This window comes from Halictus rubicundus, chromosome 5, assembly GCF_050948215.1.
Source record: "Halictus rubicundus isolate RS-2024b chromosome 5, iyHalRubi1_principal, whole genome shotgun sequence".
Taxonomy (NCBI): Eukaryota; Metazoa; Arthropoda; class Insecta; order Hymenoptera; family Halictidae; genus Halictus; species Halictus rubicundus.
Window position 1 is genome coordinate 18669363 of NC_135153.1, and position 25292 is coordinate 18694654.

General features: G+C 39.2%; 1 protein-coding gene across 1 annotated transcript in view; it reads left to right on the forward strand.

Moving 5' to 3' along the window:
- The window catches only part of LOC143354700 (inactive tyrosine-protein kinase transmembrane receptor ROR1-like), a 73321-nt gene that overhangs the window by 18282 nt on the left and 29747 nt on the right, over positions 1-25292 (forward strand). Inside the window, exons 3-4 of the mRNA XM_076788965.1 lie at positions 991-1201; positions 1931-2090. Of these exons, the coding sequence (XP_076645080.1) occupies positions 991-1201; positions 1931-2090 (371 nt within the window). The remainder of the gene's footprint in view (positions 1-990; positions 1202-1930; positions 2091-25292) is intronic.

The following is a 25292-nucleotide window of genomic DNA, read 5'->3' on the forward strand; positions in this document are numbered from 1 at the left end:
AATTAACGGACATTTTCCGGGGGGGGAGGTACGAGCATGTAATATGGATCGTTACAAAATTCCCGGGCGTCGTGTAACGCATTTCTCCGAGGGGAATTGCTCGCGCGCTGTAAAAATATCGATACAGGTATAATAATCGTTGAATTTTCATATGTCGTACGGTCCTGCGCCTGTAATCATGCTAAACGGAGCATGTAAACTGACAGGCAATAAAAAATTGAACCCTCGTCCTGAACGTTCTTTGGTCAATTTCTCGCGACAACATGTTGCTCATACATTTCAATGAGGATCCTCTAACGGGTGTTCGGGGAACGCGTATCCTTGCTTCCGCTATTCCTTACATTTTTCATTGAAAAATAGCATCATCATTTAAACACTTATTTCACATTTACAATTTTTCTCTATTTTATTCATTACATGTACTTGCTGGTGAAATTTTTCACATTCACGTATTTTCCATTTGGGGGATCATTACAGCATTGTTATTATTTATTATTAGCGCGTTTACTAGTCTCCATAGACCCATATTATTTAAATTCAATTAATAAATATATATGTATTTATATATATATATATTCAATTAATTGAATACTTTTTATACTTTTTTATACAATATTTTCTACTATGAGCATGTAGCATTGTTATTATTTATTATTAGCGCATTGACTAGTCTCCATAGACCCATATTGTTTAAATTCGATTAATATATATATTTATATATTCAAATAATTGAATACTTTTTTATTTAATATTTTCTACTAAGATGTCTTGAAATATTGATTATATTTTATAATTTATTGTCTGTGCATTTTATGCAGTATATTTTCAACTAAGGTTATTGAACAAGCAAAGAAACTTTTATTTCACCCCTGTTTCCCACGAAAGGTGCAGAATATTTTAATGTTAATTTTACCAATTACCGAGGAAATTTTAGGAACGAGGGCGCACGGTGTTGTCCTTTCTACAATGATGTGAATTTTTTATTTGCAGGACCGACGTGGAGGCGACATCCGGTTCTAAGAGCGGCACATTGAAATTCACACGAACCCTAACGAATATTTCAAGGGATGCTGGAGGGGTGGTTCATATGAGATGCGAGGTGGTCGGCGATCCTCCGCCAACCAGGATCAAATGGCTGAAGAACGAAGCACCTCTAGAGGAGCGACGACCGAAAATCACTATTAAAAAAATTAACGCGCAGGTACGTGTCACCGAAAAACTCATAAACCACCGGTATTTATTAAAGGTATCTTTATTAACGGACCAATGCCGCCATATAAGCGACACGGCACTTTTACTTACTGGGTCCAATAAAAAGAAATAAAATATAAATATATATAAAATATAAATATTTTTTCCTTTCTATACTTGATGTAAAAATGTCGAGTCCACGATTTCTCTTCGAATGAAAAATAAACTTGAAATACTTCCGGACCGTTAAGGGTTAAAATTGTCCGACGTTTATCATCCCTTTCGTGTCGATTAAATTGTTTTGGATTTTATAAATCTTGAAGTTATTATGTTTTTGTTTTCTGAAAATTTCTTTTCAGGGTTTTGAGGGTAGCTAACCTTAAAGTTAATTCTAGTTTGTATTATAAGTCTTGAAGTTATTACGTTTTTGTTTTCTGAAAATTTCTATTCAGGGTTTTGAGGGTAGCTAACCTTAAAGTTAATTCTAGTTTGTATTATAAATCTTGAAGTTATTACGTTTTTGTTTTCTGAAAATTTCTTTTCAGGGTTTTGAGGGTAGCTATTCTAGTTTGTATGAAGTTAGTTATTAAATATTGAAACTATGAATTGTAAAACGATGTTATTCCGAAATATCTTTTTCTAATGTCCACATTTTCAGTCTCGAATAGTTTGTTTCGTTCCGCAGCTTTTTCGGGACTGACAAGTTGAACTATTTCAGCGTGGCATTTCTAATGTTCAGGAGCACGAGCATGCTGCAAAGAACCTCGCCGGCAGTCGGCTGAAGATCATCAATCTGGACGTGTCTGACGTTGGGTTTTACACTTGCCGAGTCACGAATGGCAAAGATCAAATACAAAGCGAGGGAACGCTCCGGATCGACTCCTCTAAAAGCAGACGCCGTGAGTTAAAGACAATTTTGCAATTTTTCGAACGGCAACGAAACGATCGGCACCGGTCCCAACCAGTTCGGAACTGTTGCATCTGTTTCGCAACAGCGAACTTTAAACCCGACGTGTTTACGTAACCGTACCACTTGCTGAACTTATGGCTGCTAAAATGAAGTACACTCATAGCGAAAGCAATCACATTTTCTAAGTTAGATTTTCGATTTGTTTTACAATAAAATATACTCAGATTTTAAATAAAAGTACGAAGATATTATTATCATGATAATATTAGTAATGTTAATATAATATTAGTATTATTATTATTTGGTTTTTATTTTTTTTTAATTTTATCTCAAAATTAAATATTTTCTTTTTTGTCAGTTCTGAAGTAAAATATTTTTCGACTTGTAATTGACTGTAAAATAAAATATCCCTGGATTTTCAGTAAATTCTGAAATAAAATATCTTCAGATTTTCAATTTAATGTAAAATTAAATATTTTCTTTTTTGTCAGTTCTGAAGTAAAATATTTTTAGACTTGTAATTGACTGTAAAATAAAATATCCTTGGATTTTCAGTCAATTCTGAAATAAAATATCTCCAGATTTTCAATTTAATGTAAAATTAAATATCTTCTTTTTTGTCAGTTCTGAAGTAAAATATTTTTCGACTTATAATTGACTGTAAAATAAAATATCCTTGGATTTTCAGTCAATTCTGAAATAAAATATCTTCAGATTTTCAATCCAATGTAAAATTAAATATTTTCTTTTTTGTCAGTTCTGAAGTAAAATATTTTTAGACTTGTAATTGACTGTAAAATAAAATATCCTTGGATTTTCAGTCAATTCTGAAATAAAATATCTTCAGATTTTCAATTCAATGTAAAATTAAATATCCTCTTTTTGGTCAGTTCTGAAATAAAATATTTCTACACTTGTAATTGACTGTAAAATAAAATATCCTTGGATTTTCAGTCAATTCTGAAATAAAATATCTTCAGATTTTCAATTCAATGTAAAATTAAATATCTATTTTTCTATCAGTTCTCAAATAAAATATCTCAGGATTTTCGATTCTCTGCACGATAAAATATTCTTTTTACGATCAGCTATTCGCAAAAGAATTTTCCATTAACATCGACTATTTGAAATTTCTCTAGGAGCGCGTAAATTTCAATTTTTAAATTGCACTCTCAGAATATGAATTCTCTTCAAAGGAATATATTATCATTAATATCGAGTAAATGTACCCCGGGCACTTGATTAAAGATTACCAAACTCATTTAACGTTCTCGGTTCCCAAGAAATCCGAAGAAACTCTTAAGAGGCGAAGAAAAATTCCACTTAATCCACGTCCCGTGTAGCAGGACACTTGAAAAATTTGTGTTCGCGCAAACATCGTCAGCGATGATTAACTAAAGAAAACTACTTAAAGAAAGTGAGGGAACTTCGTTAACCTTCATCATCTCGTTGCCCTCGGCCGGTTATGTTCGCCATAAATACGTATATCAAGTTCGCAGTGGAATCGTCGCGAACCGCGGGTTCCGTGGCAGCGATCATCGGAGAATTTAATGACTTTCTGCGAATAATACTAAAATGAAATCTCCACTGAAAAACTCTTAAAAATAATTGCTATCTCCTCCGATATGCAGTGTCAATATTTCCTGTGTTTAGCAATAGTTATTCTCTCAATTTTTAAGAGGTGACATTCAGTCTTCGTTATAAAAATACATGTGACAATATTTTTGTCTGAACTGTAAACGCGCAAAGTTAAATAAAAATCGTTGATTGACGGGTGATGTTCCTTGTTAGTGAAAAATCCGTGTTGTGCCGACGTCATCGGGGCTGTAGGCGAACCGTAAACTCTATTTTGCTATTTTGTCCACGTTTTGGCGGCAAATTGGCGACAGTGCCGCCCCTGTCACTCAAAAAGGTGGGCGAACGGGGGTGTGCGCGGGGTGGTTGGGGGGTGTTGAAACGGGAAAGAAGTTCCGAATCTTCCGCCGGGTGGAGAGAGTTTGACTTGCAGAGTGCTAATATTAAAGTTCCTCGTCGCGCGGAGGGTTGAAAGTGGAGCCGGCCAGCGCAACGGTCCGCGGATAAAGGGGGGGGTGGGTTTTCGTCCCGGGGGGTTGGGCGGCGAGTCTGGGCGTTTTCTTCGCGCATCGGCCTCGATTAGATTAGAATTTGTTAGGGGTGTCGCCCGGTAACTTCGTCAGAGGAACGCTGTCAGTTTTGTTTCATCGCTCCCGGGCACAAGAGCTTTTTGGGAAAGTTTCGCGCACCGAAATTCCGCTTCGAGACACGGGGAAAACTTTCCGGCTGAATACCGACTTATGAGGGACGACGTGGCCCCATCGGGGGATGAGCGCCGAATTAGCCCTGGCACGTCCGAAGATTCGACATTTTTTTTTCATTTTACCGCCCTTTATCCCCCCCCCCCCCCCTCTCTCTCTCTCTCTCTTTGTCTCGATTTCTCTCGCGGCGAGACAAAGACCTCGGGGGAACGGTTTTTACTGGAATATTGACGGAAGTTATAATTTCCCTTCGCCTTAAGTCCACCTCGGTAAAATATGCGCGCCAACTTTCCACCAGTTCTATTTGTGCTTCGTTTGTTTTTCAGCTCCCCGGGAGCAAAAGATCGGCAACTCGAGCGGATCGAGGAGTTTTAGACGATCTTTTGTTGGTCTACTTTCCGCTCCGTTTTAATCTTGTTTGACTTGTTAGCGGCCATAGCAATCAATGCATTGCTGCAAAAAAGTTCCAGGATGCCAGTCCCTTTTATTCGGTATCACTGATCAAATATATTCATCAGAAAACTGTGAGGCTTTCTTCAAAAAATTGTCTCGTATTCAATGCTAGGAAACACCGCATACTTTTTTTTTTACAGGCGATGAATACAATTTTAATTCAGAACAAATTATATTTCAACCCCCTAAAAATTGAACCGTGGACCCCTATACAAACTTATAATTGTTAGAGTTCGATCAATCATTAAAATTAATACTCGTATTTAAATGCAAGGAAGCACCACATATTTTTTTTTACAGGCGATGAATAAAATTTTAATTCAGAACAAATTATATTTCAACCCCCTAAAAATTGAACCGTGGACCTCTATACAAACTTATAATTGTTAGAGTTCGATCAATCATTAAAATTAATACTCGTATTTAAATGCTAGGAAGCACCACATATTTTTTTTACAGGCGATGAATAAAATTTTAATTCAGAACAAATTATATTTCAACCCCCTAAAAATTGAACCGTGGACCTCTGAGCAAATTATAATAATTAGAGTTCTAAAATAACATAAATAAAATAAAAATAAAATTTTAATAAAATAAATAAAATTGTATTTCAGAACAAATTATATTTTAGTTACTTCAACCCCCTAAACATTGAACCGTGGACCTCTACGCAAAGTTATAATTGTTAGAGTTCAATCAATCGCTAAAATTAATCAGTAACTGATGCTTGAGGATTCTATTTGATTAAATGTTCATTCATTTGATTTTTATTGCAGTTTGAATGCTGCAGCATTCGACAATCTAGTGCACTCTATGAATGCACACGAACGCGCAAGGTATTGCAGCGGTAATTAATGGTAATTAATGGTGGATCGGAGGGTTCCGGCAACATTGATATTGCATTTTTGTTCGTTACGGGAATGCAGACTCGTCGTCAAAATTTCCGACGTATATTTTTTTTCCAAGTCGAATCTCGCCACTCGAGGGAATCAATTTCCCCTCACGTTCTCGGCGAGCAGACGTCAAAGGGGAATTTCGATGAGTCGAATTGACAGTTTTACGATCCCCCTCGAAAGCTTCCTATATTTCGTTCGTCTCCATTGGAGATCAGGAAAAGCTTTTCTTCGTCATCGTGGATACTTGTCAAAGATCGGGACGCGTTTTCTCGTCAACTTAATTCGAGCATGGATCGCGAGGCACGAGCGTATGCATCGTTGCATATCGTGCGTGCGACCAATACATTTTTCTCACAATTACTACGGTTGTTCTTTATAGAAAAATCTCTAAAAATTAAAAACATTGCTTTCAGCACTAACGAATTTATATGAATCTCTAAAACTACCATGAAAAATATGCATTTTCCCTGATTTTCTGAGATTTACAATTTTTTTAAACCTGTTTGCCTAATTCAACAAATCCGAAAAAATACAGGTTAATAATCACAATAAGACGCAACTACCCTAATAATATCAATGTGTTCATCCGATAACTTCAGTATAAAATCAGCAATTTTAAGTTTCTACAATTTTTTAAACATCAATTTTGCAATTGAAAAATCGTAAAAAAATCGCAGTTGTGCGGGCTATCGGGTAGAATGTTCATGAATTTTTTCGTAATTTTTTGTCAAGCAGAACGGAAGAAATGGGGGATAGTTCATCAAACCGAACTCACCCTATAACTACCCTTGTGGTAGGAGTACCGACTTGAAACTTTCCACAGAGGATTTTCTTGGGCGCTTCTGTCGAATGGTATGAAGAGAGATCAGTTTGTTTTGGGCGATTAAAAAATACGATTCTTCGATTCCTCCGAGGGGGTAGTACTTTCTTAAACGTTTTTTAAACATCAATTTTGCAATTGAAAAATCGTAAAAAAATCGCAGTTGTGCGGGCTATCGGGTAGAATGTTCATGAATTTTTTCGTAATTTTTTGTCAAGCAGAACGGAAGAAATGGGGGATAGTTCATCAAACCGAACTCACCCTATAACTACCCTTGTGGTAGGAATACCGACTTGAAACTTTCCACAGAGGATTTTCTTGGGCGCTTCTGTCGAATGGTATAAAGATAGATCAGTTTGTTTTGGGCGATTAAAAAATACGATTCTTCGATTCCTCCGAGGGGGTAGTACTTTCTTAAACGTTTTTTAAACATCAATTTTGCAATTGAAAAATCGTAAAAAAATCGCAGTTGTGCGGGCTATCGGGTAGAATGTTCATGAATTTTTTCGTAATTTTTTGTCAAGCAGAACGGAAGAAATGGGGGATAGTTCATCAAACCGAACTCACCCTATAACTACCCTTGTGGTAGGAGTACCGACTTGAAACTTTCCACAGAGGATTTTCTTGGGCGCTTCTGTCGAATGGTATAAAGATAGATCAGTTTGTTTTGGGCGATTAAAAAATACGATTCTTCGATTCCTCCGAGGGGGTAGTACTTTCTTAAACGTTTTTTAAACATCAATTTTGCAATTGAAAAATCGTAAAAAAATCGCAGTTGTGCGGGCTATCGGGTAGAATGTCCATGAATTTTTTCGTAATTTTTTGTCAAGCAGAACGGAAGAAATGGGGGATAATTCATCAAACCGAACTCACCCTATAACTACCCTTGTGGTAGGAGTACCGACTTGAAACTTTCCACAGAGGATTTTCTTGGGCGCTTCTGTCGAATGGTATGAAGAGAGATCAGTTTGTTTTGGGCGATTAAAAAATACGATTCTTCGATTCCTCCGAGGGGGTAGTACTTTCTTAAACGTTTTTTAAACATCAATTTTGCAATTGAAAAATCGTAAAAAAATCGCAGTTGTGCGGGCTATCGGGTAGAATGTCCATGAATTTTTTCGTAATTTTTTGTCAAGCAGAACGGAAGAAATGGGGGATAGTTCATCAAAACGTACTTACCCTATAACTACCCTTGTGGTAGGAGTACCGACTTAAAACTTTCCACAGACTATTTTCTTGGGCGCTTCTACCAAATGGTATGAAGAGAGATCAGTTTGTTTTGGGCGATTAAAAAATACGATTCTTCGATTCCTCCGAGGGGGTAGTACTTTCTTAAATGTTTTTTGAAGGCAGGCAGCATTCCCAGCGCTGGTCTTGCAGACCCGTCGTCGTTTCCAGTTTGTTCTGTCCGCACCCTCAAAAGCAGCCCCTAAAATTGACGCGTCCCGGACTTTTACGGGCGGAAAACCGACGGGGATCGTCGCAAAACAATTATCACCCCAATAAATTCTGCGAAACACGAGTGGAGGGGCGTAATGAAATCAGCAGGAAAGGGGGCGGTGTTGCGGGGTTGTGGGGGAAAGGAAAAGATGCGAGGCGGAGGACAGGGGGAGGGGGTGGTGGTGGTGGTGGTGGTGGTGGTTTCGGTCGCGAGTTTAATCGGCCGGTTCTCACGGGGGCGCGAGAGAGCGACGTCGCACGTTCTCCCCGGTGTTTAATTCGAAGGGTGAGAAGTCGAGTTAATTAACACGGTGCTCAATTATTCAGGGCAAGCCTAATAAGCCGTGTCGAAACTGTTTGCCGCTGGTACACGATCGGAACGAGTTTACGGCGAGGACCGGGCACGTCTGCCCGGGCTTTTATGGCGGGCTGTTGCTTTCCGGGGGCCAGGCTGACCCTTCCATCGTGTACGTGGCGTGGAACGAAATGATTCGCGATGGGACACCAAGGGTTCAATGGGAAAAGACAAACCCGATCCGAGAAATATTTAACAGTGCCTCCTGATTCCCCAGGCTTACACCACCTTAGAAGGGGCGTGTCCTTGATGATAGGAGAAAATGTAAAAACAATTGGAGACAGTATTGATAACAGTACCCTATTATTTAATTAATGTCCAGACAGGATGCTCTTATGCAATATGAAATCTGTGTTTTCTCGAATTTTTTCGTGATTTTCATTTTTCATAACCAGAGTTTGCAACCGAAAAATCGGAAAAAATTCTCGAATATGTGGTTCGATATCCTGAATACGTCAGATTTTTTTTAGAATTTTTAGACCCGATTACGTGGGAGAAATGGGGCAAAAACTAGTTTTTTGTTTTTACCCTGTACCTACCCTTGGAGGCGACATAGGGGGCTGAAACTTGGCAGAACGGGTTCTTCCTCGGTGTGCTATCGAACGAGCCATTTCCGGCCAAAATTATCTGAAGGGTATTTTTTCTACCCTTAACCCTTAGGTCAATAACCCACTTCCAATTAGCTTTTATAATAGCTGTAATATTTTTGTGGTCTTGGATAGTCACAGATTAATTTATATTTGAGGCATAAAATGTTGACAGCCTCTAATACTGAACTAAAAATTAGAAGAAGACAGAGATTCACAGTGAGGGGGTGAAGATTGAATTGCATTGGAAATATATGGAATATTAAAAAACGGCTTAGACCAGCTCGGACAGGTCGATACACCTAAAATAAAGATTAATCTTAATCGGGGTCGGTCTAACAGCGAGCGAATAATATTTTAACACCCCGGTTAGGGGATTTACGCGCACACACTCTCAGGGGGACGTCGCCGGGGGTGGGTCGTCCGAAAATTGTCCACGGCTCGCTTAAACAGACCTCGGGCCGAAACTTTTTCAATTATTCCTGCAAAATAGCCGGATCAAAGTTGCCGGCCGGCTAGGTAGATTAATAATTCCGGTATTAATTAAAATTCAGTTATGACGGTGTGAAATAAGGGGCAGTCGACCGAGAGGATCCGTGACGAATCGATAGCCGGGCCCGGCTGCCGGCCGCGGATGAATATAATCGCGAATTAATCGAATCAGCCGAGGACACGTGACGTATCAAATTCAGGAATATCATTTTAATTATCGGTCCGGTTCAAGGGTTGTTTTACCACCTCTTTTTCGACCGGCGTTGTCCGCTTTTAATCCCACGCCTGTCGCTCGTTTCACGAACGTTTACCACCTCGCCGCAAATAAACCACCGCTGTAAATAATCGGAGGGGCCCGTTAGGATGCTTTCACGCGGAATTGTATGAAAAATTATCGACAGTTTCTTGAATATTCATCGACAACCCCCCACTCCCGTTCCCGTGAATATCCGATCGGATTGAAAATTTTGCCGGCGTTATTATGCAAAAAGTTCGACTAATATTCATGACGTTAATCACACTCGAGCCACCGGACGTAATATTACGTCGCACTTAGTTTCTACCAGCGTTTGCACTTCGAAATTAGTTTAAAATTCGCCCCGGACCAGATCTCGGCTAATCTGTTTCGTGAACTTTCGCGTTTTATCCAACTAGCTGTTTTTCCGGCAAATATTGCTCGCGAAAAGTAGTTCTCAACAACTAAATAACAAGTTGCAATCTTCGTGCACGACTCTGCTTAATATCGTACGGTTCTATTGACTTTTAACCGAACTAAAAAATTCAGGACGCGTCCGGAAGAAGAGAAACGAGGAGAGCGATGTAAAATTCAGGTGTGACGAAAATTGAGTCTGTTGATCTTTCCACTCCTGTCGCGTCGAATATAAAAATCGTAGACCATTGTTTCTACGCTGGTCTCAGAGGGCGAATTCTCTACTTTCCGATCCCTGAATTCGATTTCTCAAAAGTTTCTCTGTCCTCGAATCCCCGGATTCTAAATCGATTCGTAAACTTTAAACGAGGAGAAACTATTTTTTCCCAAAACGAGCACAGATTGAATGTTCGAAAAATTTTTTCAGGAGTTGGTGGGATGAACAAAGTCGGTTATAAAAATGTTTGTAGCGTGTGTCGAATAAAATTCTAACCCTTAGCACTCGAGTGGTAACTCTGAAACACCACTAGAAATTGTTGTGGCATTATTTCAAAAATATTACAAAATATTTGTCGCACGACAAAATTTGTATTTGATGGAATACTGAACATTTAAATATTATATGTGGAAATCGGATCAGTTTCGTAAGAATAGAACAGATTCTAAGACGGAAGAAAAATTTAGTTAAAACAGCGCGCCGAGTGCGAAGGGTTGAAATATTTTTAACACGTTGACTGCCATGTCACCCAAATGTGGGTGACGGAATTATTTGTCCAGGTTTTGAAATGAATTTTTAGGTTAGGATCTGTAAAACGCAAGAAGGTTGGATGACTACTCAATATCATACATTTGAGTCGTTCATTGCACAAATCGATTAACTCCATAAAACAAAAAGTTGAGAAATGCAATGAAATAATGTACATTGTTTTTTAAAATTCCCTTTATAATATAAATTCAAATAAATATTGTAGAATGCATAAATACAGATGTAGCTTTTATCTAACGGTATATAAAATTAATAAGAAAGAATGGCCAAAAAATAGTCGTCAGTAATGTTACAATTTTTATGTGACTGGTGGAGTTAATCGATTCGTGCAATGAACGGCTCATACATCCCAAATGCCTAGCCGATAAAAGTCCTAAACTAAATTAACTAAACTAACCTAAACTCCTCTATTCCCGTATGCCAAACCTTTTGTTTTTTATGCTTTTGTAAATTTCGGGCCCAATTATCAGGATTACAACTTCTTTTCCGCCCAATCAATGTGTTTGTTGCAATATTTTTACTATTTCAATCAGAAGAATCCGAAGAAAACCATAAACGTTTTCTTGAGCCAGACTGTCTGTTGATAAATCGTATTGAAGAACCATCAGATGATTCACTGTTTTCCACATCCACGTTGTTATTAGTCTCACTCATCTTGACTATAACGTTATAATATTTATTTCTTTAAAACCACCGACAAATTGAAATAATTGTTTGCAATAATTTAATCCCAAATACGATCTGGGGGTGATGTTGAAAAGTATACAGTAGAAGTTAAAACATACCCAATTAAACTTTATTCTTAATAATAATTAATTTGACTTCACAAGTACTTGATCCTGCGGCGATTAGATTGTCACTGACTAATTTATTTTACGTTAATTCTGATAAGACGGCACTAAAAAATGTACCGTTATCATTCAGCGCTTGCTAGTGCATTTGAGTTGCATTATTGCAATAGATTTACATTAGAGTACGGAGTTAATCGAAATGGCCTCCGAAATAAATTATTTATTATTCAATGGCGAAAAAAATTTTGTCGTGTAATGGTGTTAATCTTTATTATTCAGGAAAGTTGTTATAAATATAAAAGGTTACGATTATACCAAGTGCTTTGACACTTAAATTTAAGATTGTTCAAAAAGTGGAGTTAATCGATTTGTGCAGTGAACGGCTCATTTAATTCTTTCAATTTTTATTTCATTCGATAAGTTACTGTGATTTTATGGAATTTTTGAGGTTTCCAGTTCGGCAGTCACGGTGTTAAAACAACGAAGCGTTCGCAAATGAGTGGATAGTAATTTTCGGCACGATCAATGCTTGCGATTTGCTTCACGAGAAATCTAGTTTCCGCTTCCCGGGACGGAGGATTACATATTTATAGTCCCCGCAGAATTTTTATTCGATTCTTGCCGACATGGCCGGGGCGAGAGCGTTTCATTTGAAAGTTTCCGTGTGCTCGAATCGCACGCGGAACGCAAATTCTACCGTGGATCTCGTCTGACAGGTTCAGTAAACACGTGAGAAATCCAGGAGAGACCGTCGGACAGGGGTTTAGGGTAACTGAGTGTTCAGCCTGTTCGTTAAAAACCCGGAGGCAACACGAATAAGTGAATTAGGAAGGTGCGAGGCCAGACGTCCTTTTAGGGCGGCCATTTACCTTCCCCAATTTTCCATCGTCACCGTGTCCCCGTCTCTATTACTGCTAAAAAAAAAAAAGAAAAAGAGAAGACGAAGACGGGACGGGGAGGTGCCTGCTCTTGGTAGTCGTGAAAACCTTTGTCAGAGACGAGCAAAAGGGAATCTCTTTTCTGTACTTTTTCCTTATTTTTTGACAACTGTTTGGCTCTTCGTTTAAATTGGAACGATGAGATAATTACCGAAGGTTAAGCATCGTTTTCCGGGACAAAGCGTTTCTTCGCGCGCACGTCTTCGACGTTTGTTTGACGAATGACGTTAACGATCTCCGATGGTGAACGCGTCTGATTAATCGCGGCACAAAAAACCGTGCATTGAATTTCTTTCGTTTCCAGGCTCGGTATAGTTGTCAAGCGCGAACGACACACAAGGAGAAACAAATTCTGGCACAAAACAGCATAGCAACCTCGGCTTCATTTCCTCCGTATTGATTTCCCCAGTCGCCTCGGCTGCAATCCCAGTCCATTTGAATTTCTCTCTATTAAAATCTCTTCTCCACACCACCATACACCACCACCCCCCCCCCACCCCCCTCCCTTCTAACGGCCACCGAGTTTCATGTGCATCAACTTGTCCATAACTCGAGCAGCCATTGAGCAAGGACAACAGCAGGCAACGCGACCGGAAACGCATTCCTCGTGCATCCAACGCTCGCGCGTGTGACGTTAATGCATTCGCGGTGACAAGCGAACTTTTTCAATTATTCACCTGTCGATTTTCCTGGCGGATTTCAATTCTCGAAATAAGAATCTTCAACGCTTCCCTCCTCGTTCTTGTCTTCTTTTTGTTTTGTTTTTTTTTTTTTTAGGGGAGGCTGCACAGTGTCGCGATCATAGATCGTTTCATGCTTCTGCAAAGCGATTGAAATTTTCTGTTAGATCGTGAAATGAGATTCAACGTATGTAGAAACTTTAAAAGTAATACTTATATTGAAAAATATTGTACAAGTTATAGAAACAAATGTAAAAATAAATAGGAAATATCATATTAAATAAGTATAACGATAACGTCTGAATATAACAATATAAAAAGTAATTCCTCGCTAATAATAGTGCTTATGGGATTAGACGGAAGTTCTTGTTAAAAGTAGGTCTAATACACCTTTCGGTAGCGGATTTAATAATTTATATAGTAATTTATGATGGGATCGGAGTTAATTAACAGCATTGCTATTAAGTCGTACTTTGTAGATACACGCGAATCCTTCCTTGTGTGGTCAATCCTGAACCTTCTTATGTCTTTGTTGCGAGCTTCTCGAGCCCCTTCAGACATCATGCCAATTGGCAATAGGCATGATTTACTTATTTCTACCAAATAATAATTTGCGCACTGTAACGGGCAAGAATATAAATTGAAATATAAATCTTTTGTTTCGCGAACAAATTTCTCGAAATTTAGAAAATTAATAGCAATAAATTTATTGCTCTGACATAATTTCTTTAGAACAAATATAAACGTACTCGGGGGGTATGCCCCCAGTGGATAGGCGTACTAAGATCGCGTGGATCCGCTCGGCTTAGATCAAGACTTTACTGTACTCTTGAATTCTTTCAATCTTTATACTCTCTCGAGCTGCACCCTCCCATTGTTCCTATAAATGCATAAACATCGTTGTAATAACCTCGCATGCGGATCTTTATGCAAAATAAAAATTGCAAGACGTAGGGATCAAATAGAGATTTCCTTCCGTCTTTAATGATTTTAAAAAACTGCAAAATTACATCTAATCTTTCCACTCATTTTTCTCATAACTGCATAAAATCCGCAGGGTAGTAATAACCCTCCGTGCCGGCAGGTGAACATTGAAATCTCGAACCTCCGGGTTGTCTGAGGCCGGAGGGAACGAAATGCGAAAATGAAATACTTTTTTGAAATACGCCCACTTGTATTACCGTGAAAAGCCATTTCTTCCCGGAGCCGTATTTCGAGAAATGCGAGGGGAATATGAAATCGTACGAGAAGAGAAATAAGAACAAGGCTTTATCGATCAAACAGGGTTCAGCTAATATGGAATAGTTTTTTCTGTTACAAGGGAGAAAAAATTTCGCAATAGTTTTCGACCGCAATGTGTGATATTCAACATTTTCAATCTTATGAAAATAAATCCTTGCGGCAAATCTAATTAACCAGCTGATATTATCCAGTTGGAATAAATCGAAGGAAAATGTTATTTTGCGGTCATGAATATTCAGTCTTTACGAATATATAATTTCTCCGCCTGAAAAAACATTAATAACAAGATTAACAAACGCGAGGCTGCTCGTGGACCAAATCGTAAGGCGGGGGATTAACTTGAATAAATAAATGCATTCGATGTTTCGGTGGAAACGTCGTTAAAAAATAATTCTGGAAAATATTCCTTGTGCAAAATAAAAATTGTCAGGAATCAATTGAAATTTATTTCCATTCTTAGCGCATCTTAATTTATTTCCATTCTTAGCGAAAATGTATACAATTTAGAACAGTAACAATACTAGCAGAATTTAAAGATACTGTTATATTATTTTCAATCTTTTAAACATAATCAAGAAGAAATTAAATTTCTATTTCACCCCAGTTTGTTGCAATTCAGATAGAAAGTGTTTATTCTGCGTAAAGATCTATTGATAAGGTAAGGTAGAAATTTATCATACGCCGTAAAGAATGTTGAATAAGAGTTAAACAGTTCTATTGATTATGGAAAGTTACGGAGAAAGAGTTTCTGTCTACAACGAATTAAGTGGGTGGCCACGGTTTTTTATCATATTCCCCGAGGTTGGGGGAGGTCCGAGGGCGACTCGGTGGAGCCGCAACAAAAATTAATTAAAAATCCAATTAATCGAGAATCCTTAAAGGGTGGGAAAAGGATTCGAGGCGTCTGTGGAAAGAGGTTTGATAAAGGAGAACGGAGGGACTTGTACCGGGAGAAACTCGCGTCGGCGAAGGGCAGAGAAACGGCGAGAAGGAAGCCGAGTTTCAAACTACATAGACGTGTAATCATATATAGATAAGCGGGGAACGTATTCACGGGGAGAGGCCAAGATTCTATCGTTGCAGCAGCTGCAACGTAAGAGGATGTGGCGGACCTTGGTGAAAAGCCTCCACACCCGATTCCGACGTGATTTCGTAGGGTTATTTAGTGGTGGGTGGAGAAAGAGAGAGAGAGAGAGAGAGAGAGAGAGTGAGAGAGAGAGAGAGAGAGAGAGAGAGAGAGAGAGCAGGGTTCTCGGGAAGTTTCGGTTCGCGATATCGAATCGCGTACAATGATACAATGAGTTGCGCATACACGTCGGTTTCAGTGAGAGCTCGCCTTCGAGATACCGTGCGCTGATAGCTTTTGTAATTTTAGAAAATGGACGACCTCGAGACGCCGAGGATGCCAGCTACGGACACATATTTAATAGGAAATTATTTGAAGAATCACGGAACCTTCAATTCAATTTTCTTTTCCTCGTCAAGATTTCTTCCAGGGGATTATTTTTGCGTGCACATTTTTGCGAGGCTGCTAAATATTATTTGGAAAATTGCGGAATTAAATATTTCCCTCGTGGGATCTCCTCAAATGGCTTATTCTTGTATGAAAAGTGCGTTAAATTATTTGGAAAATCAAGAAACCTTCAATTAAATTTTCTCTTATTCGTCAAAATTTCTTCCAGGGGATTATTTTTGCGTGCAGATTTTTGCGAGGCTGTTAAATGGAAAATTGCGGAATTAAATATTTTCTTCGTGGGATCTCTTCAAGTGGCTTCTTCTTGTATGAAAATTTTTGCGTTAAATTATTTGGAAAATCGCGAAACATTCAATTAAATTTTCTCTTATTCGTCAAAATTTCTTCCAGGGAATTATTTTTGCGTGCAGATTTTTGCGAGGCTGTTAAATGGAAAATTATTTGGAAAATTGCGGAATTAAATATTTCCTTCGGGGGATCCCTTCCAGTGGCTTATTCTTGTATGAAAATTTTTGCGTTAAATTATTTGGAAAATGGCGAAACCTTCAATTAAATTTTCTCTTATTCGTCAAAATTTCTTCCAGGGAATTATTTTTGCGTGCAGATTTTTGCGAGGCTGCGAAGTGGAAAATTGTTTGGAAAATCGCAAAACCTTCAATTAAATTTTCTTCTCTTCGACAAAATTTCTTTCAGGCGATTATTTTTGCGTGCAGATTTTTGCGAGGCTGTTAAATGGAAAGTTATGTGGAAAATTGCGGAATTAAATATTTCCTTCGTGGGATCACTTCTAGTGACTCATGAAGATTTTTGCGTTGAACGGGAAAATCGCGAAACATGCAATTAAATCCACTTTTCTTCATTAAGATTTCTTCCAGAGGATTGTTCTTGTGTAAACATTTTTATGAGGCAGCCGGGAAAGTTATAATTAGCTGCTGCACTTTGTTTTGTTTGGACGGGGTAATTGCACGTGGAGAATCTAGTTGAATTATCCTGTTTAATTTGAAGTGAACTGAAGAACGTTTTGAATTCACTCTTCTCAGAAAATTCCTTTTTCATCGGCTTCCGAGAGAAATTTTATGTATCATCAAAAACGATTCTAATTGTTTCGCCTGATTTAATGGTAATTGTGATTTTAAGACAAAACAGTTTGCAAAAAGAAATCTACATTTTTCAGAAAAGTAACTTTAGTGTATCATTGACGAAGGCACCATGTTTATATTGATTTTTCACAGTATTGTTGTTTATGGATTTTATCGCACGAAACCGGGCCAGACTAACAAGAATCGGTTTAGGCAAACATTCTGCCATTAAAATCTAGTTCTACGAAGCACAGTGTCTACTCGATACTTGTCCAAAACACGGGTCCGGCCAGGGACATGTGTCGAAGATACTATGCTGGGAGATACTATTCTTTGACACACTGCCGAACACTCGAGTCCTGAAAGTCCCATAAAAACATAATGAAAAATAAATCAATTTTGTTATTGGATGACCTGTATTATGTTTACACTCCTCGGCGACCAAGGTCATTGGAGCTTGGGGTTATATCCCGCGGGAGTGGGGATAGTTCTAGGACTTTTATCCGCTAGATATTTGCGACATATATCGAGTGAAGACAGGAGCTCTAGGGAACGAAGTCGCAGGGACGAATTCGCGTGGAGAATTTCGCGAAGGGGACCGCCGCCGCGCCGTCTGCAATCTCGATTTTGCCCGATTAATCAAGCGGCCCGAGTGAACCAATTTGGGGAGCATTCACGCGGCCCCGGAACAGTTTCGATCGACGGGTCGAACTTAAGAACGGTTAACAGCACACGCCCTGTAAAATCGGGTAATTTATGGGGTCCGACGGGGTACGCAACAATGCACGGCTAGGAAAATACATTTCCCGCGACCGGGCTTAACGACTATCTACGAAATATCGGCTACGCTGCAACCAGCGCACGACGATTTACAGTCAGGCACGATTAAGTAGCTTACCTGGAAACTCTCCCCTGCCCCCCTGCCCCCGTCGGCCCCCGGGAAACTTCGCCCGGAAGTTTCGAGTGCAACTTGCGACCGCGCCGTCGCTTGAATGCGTTAATCAAAGGATATTTGGCAATAAGACAAGGCCGGACGACGTTCCCTACGACGAACTTGCTGCGGGAAACCGGCTGCAGTCGAAGATTGGCCGATCGTTGTCGGAGATCGGCGTCTGACCTTCGACCGGGGACGGCAGCTTCCGGTACGGCCATCTTCTTTCACCTCGTTCGGCTCGTGCTCCCCTTTCTTCTCTTTTATTTGTGCTTCGTCTTATTTTTGCACACTGATTTGTACCCTGGAAGATTCAGATTAACTTATACTATCATTAACAAAATATGACAATGATATACAAGATGTAATATCATAATTAAGAGTAGAGGTCTCCACTTTAAAAAATCGATTTGTACTCTGTGTGACCCCCATTGCCAAGAAACTTCAAAATCTCATTTTTATTTAAAGAAGGACATTACTTATGGGGAGACCTAGATAAATGGGCCACCCTGTATAATTAACAAATTTTGGGGGCAGGATGGTTTTTAGGTGAAACGATGGTTGTGTGGTGGGGGAAGCTTGCGTTCCGTGTAAAAATGGAAATTATTGACTTAATAGAGACATAATGGAGGTCGAGTATGGCGAAATGTCGATCTTATGATTTATACACTGGAAGATTTAGATTACCTTAAACTATTATTAACAAAATATGACAATGATATACAAGATGTAATATCATAATAAAGAGTACAGGTTTCCACTTTGAAAATCGACTTGCACTATGTATGACCCCCACTGCCAGGAAATTTCAAACTTTCAAAAATTTTTATTTAAAAAAGGACAACGCCAATGCCAACGCCTTAAACTATTTTTAACAAAATATGACAATAATATACAAGATGTATAAGTAAAAGATAAGTATATCAAAAAAAGTGGAGGTTCTCACTTTAAAAAATTGATTTGTACTCCATATGACCTTCAGATCTCCACTGCCAAGAAACTTCAAAATTTCAGAAATTTTTGTTTAAAAAGTGACATTACTTATGGGTAGACCTAGATAAATGGGCCACCTTGTATGGTATAATTAACAAATTTTGGAGGCAGGATGGTTTTCAGGAAAAACGATGGTTGTGTGGTGGGGGAAGCTTGCGTTCGGTGTAAAAATGGAAATTATTGACTTAATAGACACACAATGGAGGTCGAGTATGGCGAAAGGTCGAGCTCATGATTTATACACTGGAATATTTAGATTACCTTAAACTACAATTACTAACAAAATATGACAATAATATACAAGATATAATACCATGATAAAGAGTAGAGGTTTCCACTTTAAAAATTTGATGTGTACTCCATATGACCTTCAGATCTCCACTGCCAAGAAACTTCAAAATATCAGAAATTTTTATTTAAAAAAGGACATTCTCATACTCATTCTCATTCTCATTCTCATTCTCATTCTCATACTCATGGGTAGATCTAGATAAATGGGCCATCCTGTATGGTATAATTAACAAATTTTGGAGGCAGGATGGTTTTCAGGTGAAACGATGGTTGTGTGGTGGGGGAAGCTTGCGTTCCGTGTAAAAATGGAAATTATTGACTTAATAGACACACAATGGAGGTCGAGTATGGCGAAAGCAAGCCATAAGTAGTGAGCCACACGGCAAAGGTCGAGCTTATCTCGAATCACCGGTTCAGTCACGCCTGCCTCGAAGACGCTTTTGCGCCTGGGGCACGGCTTTAACTTTATGCGAAAGTTGGCCGGCGCGCGAGCTCCAGCTGGATGCTTCAATTTCATCGTGGACGTGCTTAACGAGAGGTATCTTGGTTTAATGATACGCTAGACGAGCTGTCTCTAATTATACCGCTTGAAATTTGTTAACAAATTTATCGGCAAACTCGGCCCGCCAGGAGCCCGTCCCCGTCGTCTAGCTGGATGGATACTCTCGGCGACTTGTTTCCGGTGTTTATCGGGTTTCTTTCTCGAGTGAATGCTTCGCGGGCACAATATTGCCCGGGAAACTAAACCCGAGACGAAACTGTTTTAACCGTGAAAATCGAAATTATGCGTATCGAGATATTTCTTGAAAATTGATTTTTTCGTAGAACCTCAAAAACGTCTTCCCAAAATTATATACTACAACTCGTTGAAACGAAAATGTTTTGACGATTGCTGAAGTAACTTTGACTGTTGACATAACTTTGAACGCGTTTTTCTCGCGAAACTATATTTTTTAAATGGGCGTGCAAGGTGACTCAATAAGTTATTAATTTATCATGTTCGACCAACGCTTTGGTTATTCCTTATACATTTCTCTGTGGATTGTACTACAGATTTCGACTTCATTTTTTGTTTATGATATCCCTTCAATTCATATAAACTCAATCTTTCAATTGAAAAATGTTCATTTTTCTACTTGTCTAGTTTTCGTAATTTTTTAGCTACAGTTAACCCTTTGCTCAACCAACACTTCGTTCCTTATACATTTCTCTGTGGATTGTACCACAGATCTCGACTTCATTTTTCGTTTATAATGTTCTTTCAATTCATATAAACTCAGTCTTTCAATTGAAAAATGTTACTTTTTCTACTTGTCTAATTTTCGTAATTTTTTAGTTAACTATTTTGACTCCAAAACGAGACATTTCTTCCGACCTAGAATATTTCCCTTCTATATATTTTTTTCATGTTATACATACGAAAATGGTGCAACTTATTCGTACAATACTGACATGTTTAGTAATTTATTAAATACGAACAAATTCAATAATGTAAAAATTATTTTGAAGAATGAGCAATATTTGGTGCTCCCTTACAGCCACCATTCGAGTGCTAAGGGTTAAAACTACAGTGAACATTTAACAAATAAAATATTAATATAATTATAGCTTATTATTAAACAAAATATCACTACAACTATAGTTCATAATTACAGAAAATAAATTTAATATTTTAATGATTGATACACCGCATGGTTAAACAATCTTTACACTGCTAAATAGCATCAATTGTCGGCAACTTGCAATAATGATAAAAAGATGAATAACTTTGTCCCAGTTTTTCGGCACCCTTTGATCAGCCGGTGCCAGCGCACAACAGCATAACAGAATACTTCGCAGTGAACTGAATTTCTCGTTAGACCAGCAGACAGCCGGTGGGAGGGGTGGGTTCTGATAACATGATCACGCATACTCGTTCAACTCCCTTTTGCGATTCGGAAAAGTTAGCATCGGCGGTAACTCTTGGACCGACCTGTATAGCTCGCGGAGGTCATCCAAAGAGGCCTGCAGCAGGTGCGGGCTCTGTGTGTTTAATGCACTCGAAACACACAACACGCCCCCAGGGCCGACGGGATAGCAAGGATAATTTCGGATAACCGCGCTGGTAAAACCTCCGAACATCAGAAGGGTAGGGCGCAGGGGAGGGGGTGGGGGTGGGGGGTGTATCCATGGCCACGGGCCACGCGCCGAATGAAATTTCGAATGTAACTTAAATCTTAATAATATTCCGCCTTATCTTAATTAGCCGGGACGAGCGCGCGCTCGCTATGCGACGCGTGTTTTAATAGTGGCAGAGCTCGGCCGGTTATCTACCGATCGAAATTTATAACCGGTATTACGTTACTTCGCGCGTTAATGCCGAGCTGATACCGTGTTCGTCCTGCTTTCCTCGGTGCCACGCGTGCGTAGTAAATCCTCCGATTTTTTGTTCGCTACTGATCGCCGCAACACTGTAACCAGTCCGACATTTTTCTTCCTCCGGTTGAGCATTCGATATCCCGACAGGGATTTAGTGCAGCTTACATGCATGTATTACAGCTGTACATGCAGTGCGGAGTGCGTTTCTTAGCCTTGTTTGATAATTGCAACACCTGCTGCTTGGTACAGCCTTTGCGAGAGACTCCGAAAGTGTTCTTAAGCCTTGACGTGTACGGTAAGGTTTCGACGTTTGGGGAAATTTTGGAGTCAATTGTTATTTCTATCTTGCGTGAATGCTATCGCTCGATTCCTCGGATTTTTCTGATTAAAATGAGTCCAAACACGACACCCTTCGGATCAGGTTTACTTGTTTAATCCACGATATTGTAGAACCTCGCTTATCCGAACTACTCACTGGAACGCGAATGGAACCTGGGAATTAATCTCATCGCATATAGGCCGGTTTACAGTCAACTAATTTACACGCGCAGCACGTATCGGGCAATGTAGAGTGCAGATACCACTGGTTCGGATAATCGAGGTTCCACTGGATCGTGGATTAAACTTGTAAATATGATGCGAATTGTGTCATGTTTGGACTCATTTTAATCGGAAAAATGTCACGAGTAAGATGACAAAGGTTTCATGAAAAGATTGTTAATCCTCAAGCTCCGTGTGTTAATTTTTTATTGCATTTTTAAGGATCAAGAGCTGCCTCGAATTTCGTACGATTTATCTCCATATCATTTTCTGTTCTTACCGCGAGCCTGCAGTTCCGCTGGCTTAATTAAAACGTTTTACAATTTTTATTGTTCATACAATTTTGTACGCCAAATTAAATACTCTGTTGCGGAAGAAAGTTTCGCGGACAAAGTTCCCGACGGCCGCCCCCGTTGCAATCGAATGTTTTAGCCCTGGCGCACGTGAAATCATTTATTGCAGTTGTTCGCGGAACAAAGGGAAAAAGAATGTTTAGTGTACATGCACGTGAGTATTGTTCGAATCAAAACGAAACGAATGGAAGCGCTGGGAAAATAAAAAAAAAACAAACGACAGTGGCGTCCATAAAAAAGTTTCGCCGGAAAATTGAATCATTGATATTCTGTAACTGTCGTGCGTTCCTCAGGCAAAAATCCACCAGTTTCCCGTCTCTAGATGTAGTGAAATCTGTGATTTATGAAAAACCAATTCAACAAAATATTAAAAATGTCATAGTCATTATGTGCTGTATGTGATAAATGTGCAACAAATAACCAATTTAATAAAGTATTCAAAACTTTATTATTAGCCAATAAAAAATAGTGAAATAATATATAATTATAAAATAAAAAAAAAAGTGAATAAATGTATAATTCAATGAAATATTTAAAAATTTCATAATCACTATATGGTTGCCAATGGTGAACAGAAATTTTCTGATTTCAATTAAATTAGCGTCTAATAATGGAACCTTGCTGCTGAAAAATCTGTTTGACTCTCCGATGGGACGACCGAGTCCGGGTCTATTTTGACCCAGAGTATCAAAATCGCCTTTCAATTGCTCATTTCCTGGCGAAATAATGAAATGAACAGTTTCGGCATTAGGGACAATAGAAGGATCAATTTGTCAACAAGAAGTACCTTCAAAATCTGTTTGGCCCTCCGACGGGACGGCGGAGTCCGGGTCTATTTTGACCCAGAGTATCAAAATCGCCTTTCGATTGCTCATTTCTTTCCGAATTAATGAAATGAACAATTTCCGTGTTAAGGACAATAGAAAGATCAATTTGTCAACAAGAAATACCTTCAAAAATATGTTTTAAAAAATTGATAAATGAAGCAGTGAGTGGTCCTAAACGTCGTCGATTGTAGAATTACAAGAATGGTCTGCAGTTTGAGGGTTAGAAAATTCCGTTTTTCTTATTTCTTTTTTTCCTGTTTCGATTTTAATTATTTCTGTGCACTGTCTTCCTCGTCTTCCGACTCCTCGGGCGCTAATTACGACGGGTTCGAAGGGTCTTGCGGTGGCGAGAGTGTTTAGGCGTCAGCCTGGAGACGTCGGGGAGTGTAATTTCACACTCGTTGTCAGGTCGAGTGGCTGTGCGGTTGAAACCAAGTGCTTTCACGAGTGCCCGTCGAACTCGGCCGATTGAAAAGAGTTCTGCGGTCGTCCTTAAATCGCCAACGGGACGGGGACAAGTTTCCGGCGAAGTTGCACGGGACTCGCGAACGAGCCCCGACAGTTTTCGACGGCTTGTTAACCGATATTGTGCGGGGGCCAGTCACCGACCCCTGAATTCGATCGAAAATGACGCTCACTTTCAGAACGAAACTTCCCTGCCCTCGAAAGGGGTTGCCTCGTCGTCTTTTTTTCCGGTCACGCGTCCGCCTTACTGCCTGCGCAATTTACCATAAAGTTTTCACGCAGTTTTCGCAACTGCGGGGACTCGCGTATTTTTTAAATTTTCACCGCAAACCAAAAGTCGTAAAAAAAACAACTTTTGTATCATTTTTCACGTCATACAGTAAACCTAACTGACTTCACGACAAAAATCCAAGTGGCGAGTGTCCGAATATTAATACAACAGTCACTATGAACTTTTAGAAATTTTTATTCATACTTTTAGAAATTTACCAGAAAACAGATTTGTAAATATTATTTGTAACCCGATGTTTCGAGAGGCGTTAATTAATCGGAACAGGAGCGACAAGAGCTCGATCATTGAATTCCAATGACCAGCACTGCGACCGCACAAGATGGCGGCGCGGCATGCTAGGAAACCGCATTTTTATTCCATGCAGAATTTCGAATTAATTGCGGTACGACCGGCGCTTAAACGGCGCGGACTTCGGAACGGTTTCGGGTCAATTAATATAAATTGTCGGTGATCGTACCTGGCAAAGAATAATCGTGGCCCGCGATTCGATATTGGCCCATTAAAACGACTGGTCGGTCGCCGCCGTTCGACCGTATCAAATCGGATCTATAATTTCGAGTTTCACTTTATAAATCGGCCTGATAAACCGCTAATGGCACGCTCGCTCCTCGTAATCTTTGCGCGGAGATCTCCGGGTAACGACTGCTAGTTTGCACAGTAGCCATGTTGCAGATTTCTTTCTTTGAAACCAAAAAGAAAAGGCAACGCTAATTCGAATGGATTGCAGGGGAGAAATTCTGATTGAGGAAACGGTTCAGCAGGAGTTTTGCTCACTTACGTGTCTTGTAATAACACTTTAAGTACTGGTCGGTTAATTATAGGCCATTCAAAGTGATTCATAGCTAATGTATTAGTTTACGAAGGAATTCTTTGCGAAGTAATCCTTTGCTAAATAATTCAGACGACCGTTAGTCTCTTAACTTAAAAGCCCGAGAATGCTCGGGTATGATAATATAATATAGTACACACTTTGACAAAATAATTGTTACGTTAAGAGGTTAACAGGTTTGCGAGTTTGCCCGACATTTACTTTCAGAACAAGGTTAGGTTCTCTCTTAGTGCGACCGACCCGCCCTCTACAACGAAGCTGAACGTAACCAAGGTTTGGCTTCAATTTGGGAAATTTGGCTGCAGACTTTGCACTGAAATACCGAGCCTAATGCGGAAACATATGGACAGGAATTTGGAGTCAAATTTTGGTGC